The sequence below is a fragment of the Crinia signifera genome, chromosome 4 (assembly GCF_055691185.1).
Source record: "Crinia signifera chromosome 4, ASM5569118v1, whole genome shotgun sequence".
Classification (NCBI taxonomy): domain Eukaryota; kingdom Metazoa; phylum Chordata; class Amphibia; order Anura; family Myobatrachidae; genus Crinia; species Crinia signifera.
In genome coordinates, this window is record NC_139220.1 from 278,870,507 (window position 1) to 278,886,874 (window position 16,368).

Below are 16,368 nucleotides of genomic sequence, written 5' to 3' on the forward strand. Positions count from 1 at the left end.
ATAATAGTTAGAAACTGGTTGCTATGGCAACATCTGTACTTTTGTAAACCTGCACTCTAGTCAATGTGCAGTATTCAATGCCGGTGCGAGGGGGTTAAACTGCGAGGATCACAGAAAACCAGTGATCCTCGCAGTTTAACCCCCACGCCGGCCGCTCGCACTATGCAACGTTCCGGGGGAATCCTCGCAGTCACAGAACTGCGAGGATTCCCCTAAACTGCGAGAGCCGCGGCTAGTGCAGCAAACTCGCTGTAATTAGCCTCGGCTCTCGCAGCTTTTGGAGGCACATTCGCAAATTCCCCCTCGCTCAAAAAACGGAGCGAGGGGGAATTTGCGAATGAGGGGGGGGGGGGTCAGTTGAATACTGACAGGGTGAGCGGTGACTGCGAGCAAAAAGTCCTGCTCGCAGTCACCGCTCACCCACGGCATTGAATATATGCCAATATAGGAGTTTTGAAAAGCACATGGAAAAGGAGGCCAGGGTGGTTTACGAAAGAGGCATCAACTAAAATAAAAAAAGATGGCCTTTAGGAAACCTAAACAGACTCAAAATAATAATGAAAAAGAGATGTATCTTGCCAGATAGAAAAAGACTAACAAGGTGATCAGACGTGCAAAGACAGAATCTGAGGAGAAAATGGCCCAGGTTTAGATAAAGATAAAGTGAAATAATAAGACTTAAGACAGAGAGAGAGAGTTTGATAGAGGGAGACAAGGCAATAGCAGATCACCTAAATAATTATTTCTGCTCAGTATCCAATAGAGAGGGAAAGGGGCCACAGTTAAGTTGCAAGGACATTTATCAAAATAAGGTAGATGAAAGTACATTTACAGCATATAAACAGAACTCTCAAAGCTAAAGGTCAACAAATCAATGGGGTCAGATGGTATAATTCAAGGGGACTGGAAGAGAGTAAATGATGAACCACTGCACAAAAGTGGAAGCAAGGAAAAAGCTAGTAGCTACAGACCAAGGAGCCTTATGTTAGTGTTAGGGAAAGTAAAGGATACACTATTAAAAAGAGTTGTGGAATATCTTAAATCAAACAATTTAAAGGATCACAAACAGCATGGCTTTACTGGTGGGAGATCATGTCAAACTAATCTTATTGACTTTTTTGACTCTGCGACTACAATAATGGATCAAGGGGGAGCTGTAGATGTCTAGAATTTAGTAGGGCATTTGACATTAAAAACAGTTAAATGGATAAGAATCTGTTTGCAGGATAGGAAACAGACCGTTGTAGTAAATGGAGTGGATTCGTTGAGGGAAATGTTACCAGTGGAAGACCCCAGTGATCTGTACTTGGACCAGTGCTCTTTAATATCTTAGTTGGTGATATTTCAAATGCCTTCTCATAGATGACACAAAGATATGTAACAGGATAGGCACACCAGGGGGTGTAAACAAAATTAAATAAAAAAAGAGGATCTAGGTAGACTTGAGGAATGTGTAAGAACATGCTAAATACAGATTAATGCTAAATCATGGACATCAAAAACACATAGGCCAAATATAGTATGAAGGGTTCAATAATGCAAATCACTGAGGAGGAAAGGTATCTAGAAGTCATTATTTCGGGTGACTTAAAGGCAGGTAAGCAAAGCAACAAAGCAATGAGGAAGGCAAGTCAGATGCTTGGTTGCATAGGGAGAGGTATCAGTAGCAGGAAAAAGGAGTAATAATTCCATTGGTACGGCCTCATCTAGAATACTGTATCTAGCTATGGAGGCTATGATGATATTTATTATCTTGTAAAAGATGCTAAATAAATATTAAGTAGCTTCGGTACTTATGTAATATCTGGGCTCCCGTTTTTCTTATGAGACCGCGTCCCCTCGCGGGGCTCGCTCCGCTCGCCACACTATATAAAATCAACTCCATGCGTAGTTGGATAGTAGGGGTATGAAAAAATGGGGTGCATTTAACATGGGAGCCCAGATAATACATAAGTACCGTAGCTTCTGATTGGTTGCCCATAGCAACATCCCATGTAAAATACAACTCCCATCTTAGTTAATTTCCCCCTATATCTCCTGAAGGATATAAACACATTAGAGAGCCACTGAAATGGTGCATGGGCACAAAACTTACCCGGAAAGACTAAATAATCTTAACATCTACAGTTTGGAGCAGAGAAGGGAAAGAGAGGACACGATAGAAGCTTTCAAATATACCAAACGTTTTAACAAGTTTCAGGAAGGAAACATTCTTCAAAGGAAGAGAAGTATTAGAACACAAGGACATACTCTGACACTAGAGAGAGGGAGGTTCTGGGGAAATGTAAGAAGAAAGGACTTCACAGCAAGGGTATGGGACAAGTGGAATAGCCTCCCAGAGGTGGTAGAAGCTAAGGCATTTGAGCAATTTAATCTTGCTTGGGATAGACATAGGAATATTCTTGAAAATAACTAAGGATCACAAAGGTATGAGATGATCAAATTCTGTGTTTCGATATTCTCTCCCAGTGTTAAGGTTTTGTTGACCTACTAGCTGCTACTTATTCATGTGTTGTGATGGCCACAGACTGACGTGATTACCTGTGAGTTTTTGGGTGTCCCTGGTCCCTAGGGAATCTCCACTGTTTGTTGCTGCTTCAGCTACAGATAAATAAAAGACCACAATGCAGCAGTTTTGCTTATCAGGTGCCACAACTGTCCACAGTACTAAGGGGTATACTGTACATCCAAGCATATCAGCATTACACAGCATACATACAATAGACAATAGATAACCGTACCATATGTAGAAAACATTACTATAACATTGTATTGTAGGTACATAACGGGCATACAAGACAACATACTGATGCACATGAAAATTACAGGTAGGCAGAATATAAATTAATGAATGGCTTTATCAATAAAAATCATATAGCACACTGAAGAACACTGACATAACCATGTGCAGAATCAGATGACAGGATGCACAGAAACCAAGACACGTGCAGAACCATTTCACCATAAAACAAGACAGGGATGTGAGAAAAAGACAGAGAGAACCAATGGAAGGTAGAGGAACCTGCCTGGGGGAGCTTTTGTTCTAAAAGGGGGAGGTAATAATAAACAGCAGTAGCCTGTGGGGCAATAGAGAGGGAGTTGGGGGGGCAGCCACCTTGATTGGGGAGAGTTGGGTCTCTGGGTTGCTGAAGCGTTTCAGGTGTGGATGCAGTCTTGTACAATTCAGTTTCCATGTGGTAGGGGTTGGACTGGAAAATATAGAAGCCAGATGCAATGTTGGAGTGGGGCATGAAGGGCCCAGCGGGGAGATGCGGCAACAGGGGCCCATGCTTGCGAGACTTGTCTAACTATTAGAAAGGACATAACAAGCAGAGGGCACCAATACTACAGTGCCTGGTCCCATATAAATTTGGCAAGCAGTAAATCTGATTGGAAAGAGGGTGGATCTTGGTGTATTTTCTATAGAAACAAACCAAATAGCCATGTTCCTGCTCTTCCAGGTAACTGAACATCTATTCAGGTAACAATCAGTGTACAATCTGGAACTTGACATTAGAGGAGGGGTTGTGGCCCACAGGGATTTCCCTGCTGTCTCTATTGGCCAGTCTGACCATGGCTAGATGTTACAGATCCAGCTTATTACTTTCTGTTAAGCATGTAGTTCCACACTGCTCCAGCAGGTGTCAGACAAAACATTGCAACTATATTGGGACAACATGTGGTGGCGTGTCATGGGGTTCTCCATGGCCTGTTCTAGCGGAGCACCAGTGTATTCCTCCAAACGTGTATTTGTGACTGTCATACATATGTTAGTGAGTTGTGTGTAGGGAAGGTGTATGCTGCTAAATAAATTGGACTGGAGATGTTGTAAATCCTCTTCCTATAATAACTTTGCTTATGTCCAGTCATTGTTTAATGTATGTTATGTCAATGTGTTTCTTTTCTATATATCTAGCATAATCTCCTGCCCCAGCCACCAAGACAAAAGTACATCAGTGACTCTGACCAGCTTATACTGGAGGACGAGCTGCAGAGGATTAAGTTGGAGGGGTCTATAGATGTGCAGAAGTTTGTAACAGGTGAGCGGCCTTCCACATGGGCAGTATGTGACGCGTAGAGGGATCATGGGAGAGTGCATTCATTGGATTGCATGTAAATGCTGTGAGGTACAGATGTGTCCTCATACATCTAGCCTCATTACATCACAGGGCGCAAGTGAGCCGACAGGCACCAAAACTATTTTTGCCACAAAATATAATGCATGAGGAAAATGATGTGTGATGGTCTGTATACGGAACACAGCAATTCTTATATTGGGGAAAAGAGCAGCGGCTTCTTCAATGCAGCACGTCATACACAGATTCAGGTACTCCTCACGCATCGTACTTGCTTTGTGTTGTGACTAGAACATGCCCAACCTAGTCCTATGGGGATGGGCTGTTTAGCACGACTGCAGCAGTGATGTTTGAGGACACTTCTGCATGTAGCATTGCCTGGCTGTGTTCTTTTTGTGGTGTGTTTTCTTTTACCTCTGAGGTAAGATGATACGATGCTATTAAAATATTGCGCCAGCATCTAGAGGCCTCCTGCTTTCTCTTATAGAGCAGAATACGTGTATGTTCTGTGACAGAAGGCGCACACGTACACATCACATTCCTCACTGTACACTCCTAGGTGCTGTTATAGCGGTCCTGGGCTCTGAGGAAGATGCTGGGAAGTTTATGGTGGAAGATTTCTGCCTGGCCTCTCTTCCCGACCAATCGCCTCTTCCAGATTTGCATGAAGATCGGTAAGTCTCCCTTTTATTAATTGATGACTCACTCAGCATGAACCAAGCGTCTGTCCAGCAGCCTGTTTTCGACTTCTGCTGACAGATGCATTTATTCTCATCAAGTGTGCTTTTAAGTCATGAAAGAAAAATGTGTTTTTCTCGTAACTAGACCATGTGAAACCACAATAATCTGGCAGCCAGCTCCGGGCACCAGGAAAGTGTTGTATGAAAACATTCCATCCTTATTTCTTTGGATTACACATCTTTTACTCTACTTAGAGTAGATAAAGACAAGGCACTTGGGTCATTTGGGCCGCTTAACTCAACAACAACAAAAAAAATTCAGATGTGAAGAAGAAATAGATTGAGGCCTCTACCTCTACAATGCATTTGTTACGCAGAGTCAGCGCACAAGCATGCCATTGCAATTAGCTTATACCAGGCATGGCCAAACAGTGGCCCTCCAGCTGTTGTGAAACTACACATCCCAGCATGCCTTGCCATAGTTTTAGCATTCCCTAATAGCAAAACCGTGGCAAGGCATGATGGGACTTGTAGTTTCACAACAGCTGGAGGGTCATAGTTTGGCCATGTCTGGCTTAGACGGTATCAACAAGGTGTAGTTCCTGGGCAGTGACCGGGAGGTGGCTAGTAGTACACGCAACAATGGGATTCTCATTGGGTATATTATAGAAATGCCATAATTGGGTCAATGCCAGGAGCTGCGTTCACAGGCGTACAGTCACAAGCTGTGGAGGCTGCAGTCAGATGCAGGCCGCAATGATGGGCACCAGGAAAGCAGTTTGTAGACCACTTGCAGACGGGCGACCACCAATACACTCTGCGGCATGTGTCTCCGAATCAGACCATTTGTGAGCAATCCTGTAGCAAATACTATCAGACACTATATGTAAAAGGTACAATGCTAAATCTGTTTCTTAGTACTTCAAACACTTTGATATTTGTTACAGTGTGTTCTCCTAAGTAGGCCATGCATCATAGTGTCACAATTCTTAGTATTTGCTTATAGTGGTTTTGTCATGGGTTGTGAGTGTTTTTTTCCCCCGCATTTCTGATAAGATACAGATGAGTCCCGGCATTAACTCACTGCAGATTACAAATTACATTTCAAGAAACCATTAATAAAATATAGGAGCTGCAGCATTACCCTCGGGCCAAAGCAAATTGTCATTTTTAATTCTTGCTAATTCTGTAGATTGATCAGGAAGCCTGAACCGATAAAATGGGCGAATTGTAATAGGGTGAGAGAATCAGAAAGTGAGAGGTTTGGTAAGAAAATCTTTTTTTAAAGCGGCAATCAAATCAAAACCAAACTGCCGTGTAAATGATTGCTGCTTTAAAAAAACTGGAGATTTCTTACCAAATCTCTCACTTTCTGAGTCTCTATTTTGAGGTCCAGGAGACATGAGGTGCAAAGTGTCTCTGTAAAGTCCTCAATCCCTAATGGATCAATATACCACTGTCTTGGGAATAATTGGTCCAACCAGCAATATGGCTGCCTAGACTGTGAGCAGGTGACGTGACACGTTTATTTTATTAACAGATAATTGTGTTGAACCTGCTCTTGGGGATAAACATGGCCGCTGGCATCTGGAAAGATTTGAGTTTGTCTGATTTCATGGGACGGCAAACTTGTAATTTGAGGATCTCATTTTTGGATAGTACAGAGGAAGGCTCCGTCAGATGACTTTCTGCCATGTAATTGATCGCACATGCAGCCTGCTCTAAGATCTGATGTCAGGGGAGGTATATCTGTGCTGTGAACACTTAGGCCTCATACACTGGCCTCATACAAGAGTGTTCTACCTAAAATGCAGTCCACAATGTGGATACAAGTATGAACAGCTGTCACTATAAAGACTAGTGATCTGTTATCCTGTCTTATGTGGGGGATCAAAATGCGGGGAAAGGGTGTGAGCTGCTGTGATATAATAGGTGAAACAATCCTTCAACCAGCGCTTGTATTATAGGAAACCATTGACTTCCCTTTAAACTCTCAGAAGCAGTCCCTTGTCCCTCACTAGAACTGCAATTCATTTTATCTGTTTCTCAATATTGAGTGGGTAGTGCATGTAAGACACAGGTATAAAATATAATCGCATAAAATGTATTTAATTCAAACAGACCTGATAAAATGAATACAATCTAAAAATCTCTCAAAGCAGTAAAAGATAGGCACATAATAAAGTGACACTGTGCATAAGCTAGAAACAAAGTAGATGGCGCTAAGAGACACTATAGACACGTGATTTTTAGTAAAAAACAAAATGCAAATTTATTTATACATTTATCACGACAATTAATCAATTTTAAAAAATAGGAACACCGGCCGGTGAAATATATATGGTAAAAAACCTAATGGTGCACATATATTAATTCAAAGCATCTTTGGTGTGCTATGTATTTTTTGCACAAGGAAATATGCAGTACTTGATAACTGTCCTATGCTGTGGCCAGCCGTAGGATAAAGCACATATGGTTTGCAGAACTTTAGAATGGATTTAGGCATGCATGGGGTTAATTTTCAGCAGTCTTTGGTATAAGACAATGTTAGTCTATGAGTGAAAGCTCAAAAGCGCTTCAAGCATACACACTCCAATGCACAGCCAAATGTTTCCATGTTAATACTCAGTCATTTGAGCCATATAGAAGCTTACAGGTGTTAGAAAGCTTTAGAAATAGATGCAGAGAAATTATACTTATGCTCCGTTTTTGTAATCCGCTGTGGGGAGTTGATTCTGTTGCCTACGCCTGGAGCAGGTTCCCGGCTGTTGAGCTTGTCAGCCTTATCTCGAACACGCTGCTCCGGCTTCCGGGTCTCCCAGCAGTGTTGCAAAGTGCAAAATAACAAGTGAGGATTTCCTTGATGACGCGTTTCCCCGCCTCTTAGAGTGTCAGTGGCTTCATCACTGTGCATAAGCGCAAGGAAGGGTGATTACCAGATGGCAGTAACTTGTCAAATGCAAAACAGTTCAAACGGGCATAAGAAATGCAAATATGGATCCCGGGTCACATACGGCTCTGTAGGTAAATTCCCTCCGGGGCCATCTGCACACTGCTCTCACCGACGCGTTTCGAATCCTTTCTGAGGATGGACACACTAGCAGCGGCACCTCATCATGCACCCCTCTCGGGCCACTCTCATTCCGAATTTGCAAAATTATATATGCAGCCTCATGAGCTGCTACAAAATTGTGCAAGTCTAAGCTGCCATAAACTGGGTGTTTATTTATTTATGAACAGTTTCTTATATATCGCAGCATATTTCGTTGCGCTTTACAATAGGAGACAGTGATACAACAAATTGGGTATTTACAGAGAGTCAAATGTATGAGGGCCCTGCTTGCATGCTTACGGGTGTTGACACACCAACTCGCAGGGACAAGAACATCGGACACAATTGGATTCTGTTTGTTTGTAGGTTCTTGTTCTGCTTAGAACACCTGTGTATTTCTATCAACACCCCGGAAGCCGTTGAGACTCGTAGACCACCCAGGATCCTCTTCCAGGAGTTTCCAATACTGGCCACAGGCTTCTTCCTAAATGATCTCTAAAGACATAGTTCTATTCTATGGGGATAAACATTTGTTCACAATGGCTGTGAATTCCCGCCGCCTTCACTGGCCACAGACATTGTAGATTCTCCTTCATTGCCCATAGAGGCGTCATGTCTCACTACCGTAGTTGCTTGTGATGCGTGCATTTGCGCAAGTGTCAGATAATTCTAATGTCCTGTATGATGTCTACTAACACTTTTCTTTATCGTGCTCCTCCCCAGTCACTGACCAACCACTGTTTTGCCTGGTTTGCTATAGGTATGTGCTGCTGACGTCTGGTTTGGGCTTAGGAGGAGGCAGCGGAGAGAGCTTGCTGGGCCTGCAGCTGCTGTTAGACTTGGTAACGGGGCAGGCTGGGGCTGAAGAGGAGCAGGGCTGCGCAGCTCGGATATCTCGCGTCATACTAGCTGGGAACCTGCTCAGCGAGAACACACAGAGCAAGGACTCTCTAAATAAGGTACTAAACGGGTGTATATGTATCTACTGTATTATGTAGAACATTTTGATTCTCCTGCACCTTGAAACGTTGGCATCTAAGTAGCCTGGTGTATTTTTTTGAGTGCCTCCGTTCACATCTAGTATATCCATGGCAACACCTTCAGTCACTTTGAGGGCATCGACTTCTGAGTATTATTATTCTCCCAAAATTGCACAGTGTGACTGCCACCTTAAGAAGTAATATCAGGGGCTGATGGGGTTAATGTCCAAGAGCAAGGAGCACTCACCAACAACAAAAGCAGTCAAAGTTGTTTTTTAATCCATGTAGTAGGCAGTAAATAGAATGTCGAAGTTTCGACTCTCTCGGGGTCTTTGTTAAGACTGCAATAAATAGTAACAGCAGTCCAGTAGACAGAACATAGGCATACTGAACATAGTAGTCCTCCCAAATAAATACCCTAGGCATCTGGTAACAAACAGGAATCAGCTGTGCGTATATAACACACCCATTTCCGGCTGCTGGAGCGCATCATTCAACCAATCAGTGATGTGCTGTATCAGTAATCACCCAAAGTGCACTAAATTTCATAATCAACTAGATGGAAAACATTGGGTTACAAACAGCACAGATTGTTACTTGGTACCTGGATGGCGACAGACAGACAGTATATACTAAAATCAATCAGCCTCGCATTGAAGCGGCCAGTGCCTCTGGGAAACTCCAGGCACACTTCAGCGTCTATCAGCAGTAGATCGGCTTCTCACACACAGAGGACATGTAGATTAGCAGCAAGGTGTGTAACGTCCTCTAGGCCACGTCCAAAGCGTTTTGTCACAGTTGACTTCATCAGGGGTGTATATACATACATACACAAAACAAACTGCACTCGGAAATGCAGAAATAATGAGGATAAAAATGGTGTATTAAAGCATTAAAAGCTTTTGGGGTACCCGCCCCTTCATCAGGTTATACACCTACAGCAAAGCAATAACAGCAAGACATATACCTTTATACCCCACCATGTATCTGCTGCTCTGAGGTACAGAGCAGGCCAAGCCCTGCCGACTGGAAACTGGAAGATGACACACTTCGGGGTGGGTGCCGCCAGCGGTTGCCAAGCAACCATTCGGCTTATGTTCCACCACAAAAGACATCCAAATCCAGCTCCTGCCCACCACGGACGGCAATCGCTCTGCACTGCAGAGAATACAGATACACCACAATGTATCTGTTGTTCCACGGCACAGCGCACACTGAACCCCGTCGATCGGAAACCAGGCGATGGTGTACTTCCAGGTGGACACAGCTGGCGGTTTCCAAGCAACCCCTCGGCTTGTGTTCCACTACGGAAGACATCCATATCCAGCCCATCACCCGTGAACAGCGGCCACCTTGTACTAGGAAACACAGAAACACAGATATAAGAAAATTCTATCTATTAACAAACATATTTCTTAAGAGCTAAATATATTTAGGTCTTAAGAAATATGATTGTTTTTAATGTTTCTGTATTGTTTTTCTTATATAGATATATTAAAAAAACTTTTGTCAGGATGTATAATATATGATATTCCTGTGTTACCTCATCAGTAAGTGTGGAGTCCTCTAACAGTTCAGGAAAATGTGGTTTAGACCTAAACTCCCATCACATTGGAGACATGGATAAAATACTCAGGGGCAGATTTATTAAGCTTGGAGAAGAGAGAAACTGGAGATAAAGCGGAGAAAAGGTAAAAGGAGATAAAGCACCAGCCAATCAGCTGTGTTTGAAAAAGACAGTTGGGAGGTGATTGGCTGGTGCTTTATCTCCTTTTACATTTTCTCCGCTTTATCTCCAGTTTATCTCTTCTCCAAGCTTAATAAATCTGCCCCTAAGATGGAAGTTCTATTGAAGATGGGATGTGGCCCATAGCAACCAATCAGATTCTACTTCTTATATATTTATCACCTTCTAGAAGATAATAGATAGAATCTGATTGGATGCTATGGGTAAAATCCAATAGGACTCCCATCTTAGTAAATTTACCCCTCAGAAGCAGTGAGTGTTCTTGTCGGGAGAGGCCATTGAATGTGTCTTCAGTTTCTCTTATTGATGGGGTTACATGATATTGTTTGCCAGGGGCACAATGAGCCTGGATGGCCTAATCTGATTGGTTAATCTTGTTGTACTGTTCAGGCTAAATATCTCAGTAAGAAGACTCAGGCTGCCAGTGTGGAGGCTGTGAAGATGCTCGATGAGATCCTCCTCCAGCTCAGTGTAAGTGTCATTCCTCAGACCCACCCCACGCATTAACGGAACAATGCCCTGTAGCTGATTTATGGACACAACAGCCAGGTAGCTGCTGGGGGTGGATAGGGCTTTGGGTGACAATATCCTTATGACAGAGCTGTTATTGTGCCCTTTCCCTCTTCACAGGCCTCTGTGTTTGTGGATGTAATGCCAGGAGCCTTTGATCCGACAAACTACATCCTTCCGCAGCAGCCGCTGCACCGATGCATGCTCCCACAGTCCGCACCCTACTCCACCCTACAACTGGTGACCAACCCATATGAAGCCGAGATAGATGGCATCAGGTACCCTCCTTATTACGTCTTGCTTTAGTAATAAACTAACAGAGCAGGTCTAACGCTCCACTCTCTCCACAGGTTTCTGGGCACGGCTGGTCAGAACATCAGTGACATATACAAGTACAGCAAGATGCAGGATTACCTAGAGATCCTGGAATGGACGCTGCAAGTGGGACACTTGTGTCCTACTGCTCCGGATACGCTGGGTAAGGAGGGATCCGGCCATACAGTTACTATTAATGCTTTGCATGCAACGATCGAAGGAAATATTGTAAATAGATAATTACTTGATGAGTAGCATAAGCTCATTATGCTACTATAATTAGTTCTAATTCTCCATACCCACCAATGAGTTTGATCTGTTCATTTGATTTGTTGTTCTTCATTTATTGTATGCAGTACATTCTGACAGCCATTAGATGGCGCAGTCTGTGGACTGAATATAGTGAGCAGCTTTGAATCGATATCAATGTTAGCAATACTTTTTTTTTTTCAATCAATTTTTATTAAGAAAAATGGAAAACAAGCAAACATCAAATGAACATCGACTAAGCGTTACATTAGTAGCTCTCATCATATTACAGAGTTATGTAGCCCAATACAATGTGTGGCAGACCTCTGTTCCAGACTTGAAGCATTCGTTATAGACAATCCCTTGCATTTCCGTGGAACTAAACGGAGGATCAGTCTAGATAACATCAATACCACCAACTACGCCACCATGACTAGATGGGCGTTGTGACAATTAGAAAAACATGGGAGAAGGTAAAAGAGTTGCATGTTAACCGGCTCATGTAAAAAGTAGAGAATATAGAAAAGGGAATTCAGGGATGAAAGGAAGAAGGTAAGGGGGGGGGGGGGGGGTGGAGGGAGAAAGAGTGATGAGGGGGGTTTACGGGGTCTGTCTAGGGGACACATAGGGGCAAGGAGTTACCTCCTTGTAGCAGCTTAGAGTATTCCTGGGACTCTTTGAAGGTGAGCCAGCTCAACCAAGTGGTAGCGAAAGTCTGCGTGGTGTCCCTCAGTAAAGAGGTTAAGTCCTCCATGGTCATATAGAGGTCGACTCTGCCGAGCCAGCGGGATAGGGGGGGGGGTATCTGGAGATCTCCAGTAACATGGGATCACCGCTCTCACCGCATTTAATAAGTGCCTGATCAGGGACTTTTTAAAGCTAGAAATTGGTAGGTCTATAAGGTTAAATAGCCAGAGTTCCGGGCAGAAGGGCAGGGAGGCATTGGTTATTTTTTCTGTCAGGTTGTGAATCGAGCGCCAGTAGGATTGGATGGCTGGACAGGACCACCAGATGTGTATGTGTGTGCCTGGTGATTGGTTGCATCGCCAGCAGAGGTTCGGCAACGATCTATTCATCTGATGGAGGGTCTGCGGGCATCTGTACCAGCGTGAGAGAATCTTGTATTGTGTTTCTAGGGTCTGTATTGAGGATGAGGCGGCGAAGATATACTTAAAATTTTTTGACCACTGGTCCTCTGACAGCTCCCTAGCTAGTTCTTTATTCCAGGCTACTGAGTATGCTGGTATATCTGCCGCTCGATTACTTAGGCAGACCTGATACAACTGAGAAATCAAATGTCTCGGAGGTTCCTGGGAGAGGTTCAACGATTCAAACGGCGTAGGTTCCCATCCCTGAGTCCTTTTGGGGAGGGAGGAGACATAGGGGGAAATTTACTAAAGGAAATTTTGTAAAAAAAAAATAGGTGTATTTGTATCCAGAAATACACTTATTTTTGACATTTACTATCCCGAAAATACGGTAATTCGTAGTCATATTGATGTGCTATCAATACAAATACGAATTGCCGTATTTTCGGGATAGTAAATGTAAAAAATAAGTGTATTTCTGGATACAAATACACCTATTTTTTACAAATTTCCTTTAGTAAATTTCCCCCATAATGTCTGATCTGGAGATAAAGCCAGAAAAGATTCGCCGGTAGACCGGTTTCAGCGCGCAGGTCTGGGAAGGATCTCAGTCCCGCTTTGTCTACTATCTGTCCTAGGTAGGAGATATCTGTTGAGTAACATGCGGGGAGGGTCCGAAGGGCCTCTCCTGGTGGGAATTCTTGGTTGTTAATCAAAGGAGTCAAAAGCGATGTACCTGTTTTAAAAAAAGGGGAGGCTCCTATAATTGCGCCAGCACTGGATTGTTGGGGTCAGCGTAGGGTGGTGCAGCATGGGAGATTTCCTAAGCCAGGGTATCACTCTCGGCGATATGCCCACTGCGTGCCCCTCAATGGCGGGCCATTGTTTAAGCTGAAAAGGCCTTGACATTTCTATGATCCTAGAAAGGTGCACTGAGTGGTAATAGCTGAGAAAGTGGGGTAATTGGAGACCACCCCTTTCCCGGTTTTGTATAAGAATTTTTTGGGAGATTCGCGGCCTAGAGTTACCCCATATGAATTTCCCAACCGCACTTTGTAACTCCTTAAAGAAAGAAAGCGGGATCGCGATCGGTAGAGTCTGCAGTAAGTATAATACTTTAGGGAGGATGTTCATCTTGACAGTGTTCACTCTGCCCAGCCAAGACAGTTTGAGGGGCGACCATTTTGCCAAATCTGCTTTTATATTATTCAAAAGTGGGAGAAAGTTGAGTTAAAAGAGCTTGGCGTTGTTTTTAGATAGCCAGGTGCCCAGATATTTAATATGGTCGTCGTGCCAGTGAAACGGGAACGTTTTTTTAATCCCCTCAACTACGTTGGATGGTGTCGAGATGTTCAGTGCCACTGATTTTGTATAGTTAATTTTGAAGTTTGATAGGCGAGCGAATCTCTCAAATTCTAACATCAAGGAGGGCATTGAAGTGATTGGGTCTGTTATTGATGCCAGGAGATCATCGGCATATAAGGCCAACTTATGCTCTGTTTTCCCTATCTTAATGCCCCTAATATCTTGGTTCATTCGAATCGCTCGCGCTAGAGCCTCCATGCATAGGACAAAGATTAAGGGGGCGAGAGAGGGCAATCCTGTCGCGTGCCGTTTCTAATCTTAAACCGGTCAGAAAGCGCCTCATTCACTCTCACCCGTGCAGAGGGGAAGCTATATAATGCCAGGATGCGATGTGTTTGAGCACAGCCTCCATGAATGACCAGTCTATCCTGTCAAAGGCCTTTTCTGCGTCCGTTGACAGGAAGATCGCGTGTGCTCCTTGGGACCTCGCAAAATGTATTAGGTCTATTGCCTTTGTCGTATTGTCCTTGGCCTCCCTCCCCGCCACGCAGCCCACTTGGTCTCCATGTATCAGTCCGGGGAGGAGGGAGCCTAAGCGCAGCGCGATAAGTTTAGCATAAAGTTTTAGATCAGTATTTAAAAGTGAGATTGGCCTATAGCTAGCACATTGGCCGGGATCTTTCCCCTCTTTAGGGATTATCAAAATGTGAGCTTCTAGGCTCTGGGAAGTGAAGCGAGTGTCTTTTGTGACTGAGTTACAGGCTTTTAAAAAGAGGGGCATTAAAAGAGAGCGGAATGATTTGTTATAGTTTATTGTGAAGCCGTCTGGGCCAGGGCTCTTTCCAGAGGGGGTGTTCTTAAGGGAATTTTCCAACTCTTCTATTGTGAAGGGTTGGTCAAGCCATTGCATGTCTGTTTCCGAGATCCGTGGGAGGCGAACTGATGTCAGATAATCATCAATCTCTCGTTTTAGATTGAGATCCTCTGCTTGGGAGGTGACTTCCCTTAGGTTGTATAGCCGAGTATAGTAATCCTCAAAGGCCTTTGCGATCTGTGGGAAATTATGAACCTTTTTACCCGAGCGGTCTGTAATAGTATGTTAGCAATACTTCTATATGTAGTACCAACATGTGGCTAGGTGCCTGTAGTAGGGCTGCCATACGCAGCAAGCCTGGGTACTGTTTGTATTACAGTTGGTATGAGGTTTCCTGTGGGAATGCTTCTTAGGTGTGTAGAGGGATATATATATACAGATTGGCTTTGGGTAACGGAGGCCGGTTCTGAGTCGGGGGCTTGAAAGGAGTTTTTTTTTGTGTCTGTACCATGCGAAGGGATGTGTAATGAAAACACATCCCCTCGCATGCCTCCGGGCAGTCGGCTGGCATCCTGTGACTTCAGCCGCCTGCCCCCCGGCAGGCATTGGCTCACCTGCATAACCATGGGAATGCCCAGCATTTTCACAGGGATGCCCATGGTTAAGCCCCATTCCCGCCACCATCTGCCCCTGGCCCGCCCCAATGGTTGCGTATGGCAAGTTGCCAGTGCCATTCGCAAAGGGGAGCTGCACATACGCATAATAGGCCATGCGCAGTACCCAAAACATCGGGACTGGGCCAAACTCGCTATATAGCGAGTAAATCGGAATCGCCCCTCAGGTTTGTTGGGACAAAAATCTGGTAACGTACGGCAGCAAAGTCTGGCAAACATCTGGCATAGCTTTGTGAGGGTGTAGGGGCAAATGGAGAGGAAGAAACATGGGAGAAGGGCCCTCAATACTTTATCATCATTTCTGGAATAAATTGAGTATTATAAGATTTTAAAGGTAATTTTTGGCTACAGTTTGAGGAATGAAAAGTCATTAGATCAGACTGGAGCAGTACAGGGATTGCGGGACCTGATGGCGATTACTGAAGGATTGACAAGGGACAGAGGCCAATATAGGAAAGCGAGAGATGTGGAACCTCCGGCTGTTGCATGTTGTCCTCAGATGTTTTGCATTCTTTGTTATTCTGTGTTGCAGAAGTCTGATTTCCCATCAATGAATCACTTCTCCCCACAGCAAGTGCATATACCCCATACACTGACGCCTTATGATCTGTTCAGGCTCCCATACACACAAGCCACATGTGTGCAGACTGATCAGCTCTTCAAAAGGGTAAACGTGCTGTGACCAAAGGGCTGATCACGTTCACATTATTGTTCAAGACTTTGACGGGCAATGATAATAATAGTTACAAATTGTGTTTACGTGTACAGGTGCCCAGATTGCAGTCAGATGTGGTTGCAGCAGCGATAGCAGGGGATGGTGCTAGCTGCAATAATAGATACATACCTGGGGTTTAACAGTGGGGACAAGGGGTCAGATC

At 44.0% G+C, this 16,368-nt stretch overlaps 1 protein-coding gene across 3 annotated transcripts in view; it reads left to right on the forward strand.

Moving 5' to 3' along the window:
* POLD2 (DNA polymerase delta 2, accessory subunit) overlaps nucleotides 1-16,368 on the forward strand; it is a 30,779-nt gene that overhangs the window by 9,697 nt on the left and 4,714 nt on the right. For all 3 annotated transcript variants that reach the window (XM_083184722.1, XM_083184724.1, XM_083184723.1), the window contains exons 4-9: nucleotides 3,917-4,040; nucleotides 4,636-4,750; nucleotides 8,569-8,767; nucleotides 10,926-11,006; nucleotides 11,166-11,323; nucleotides 11,396-11,523. In XM_083184722.1, coding sequence (XP_083040848.1) covers nucleotides 3,917-4,040; nucleotides 4,636-4,750; nucleotides 8,569-8,767; nucleotides 10,926-11,006; nucleotides 11,166-11,323; nucleotides 11,396-11,523 — 805 coding nt within the window. The remainder of the gene's footprint in view (nucleotides 1-3,916; nucleotides 4,041-4,635; nucleotides 4,751-8,568; nucleotides 8,768-10,925; nucleotides 11,007-11,165; nucleotides 11,324-11,395; nucleotides 11,524-16,368) is intronic.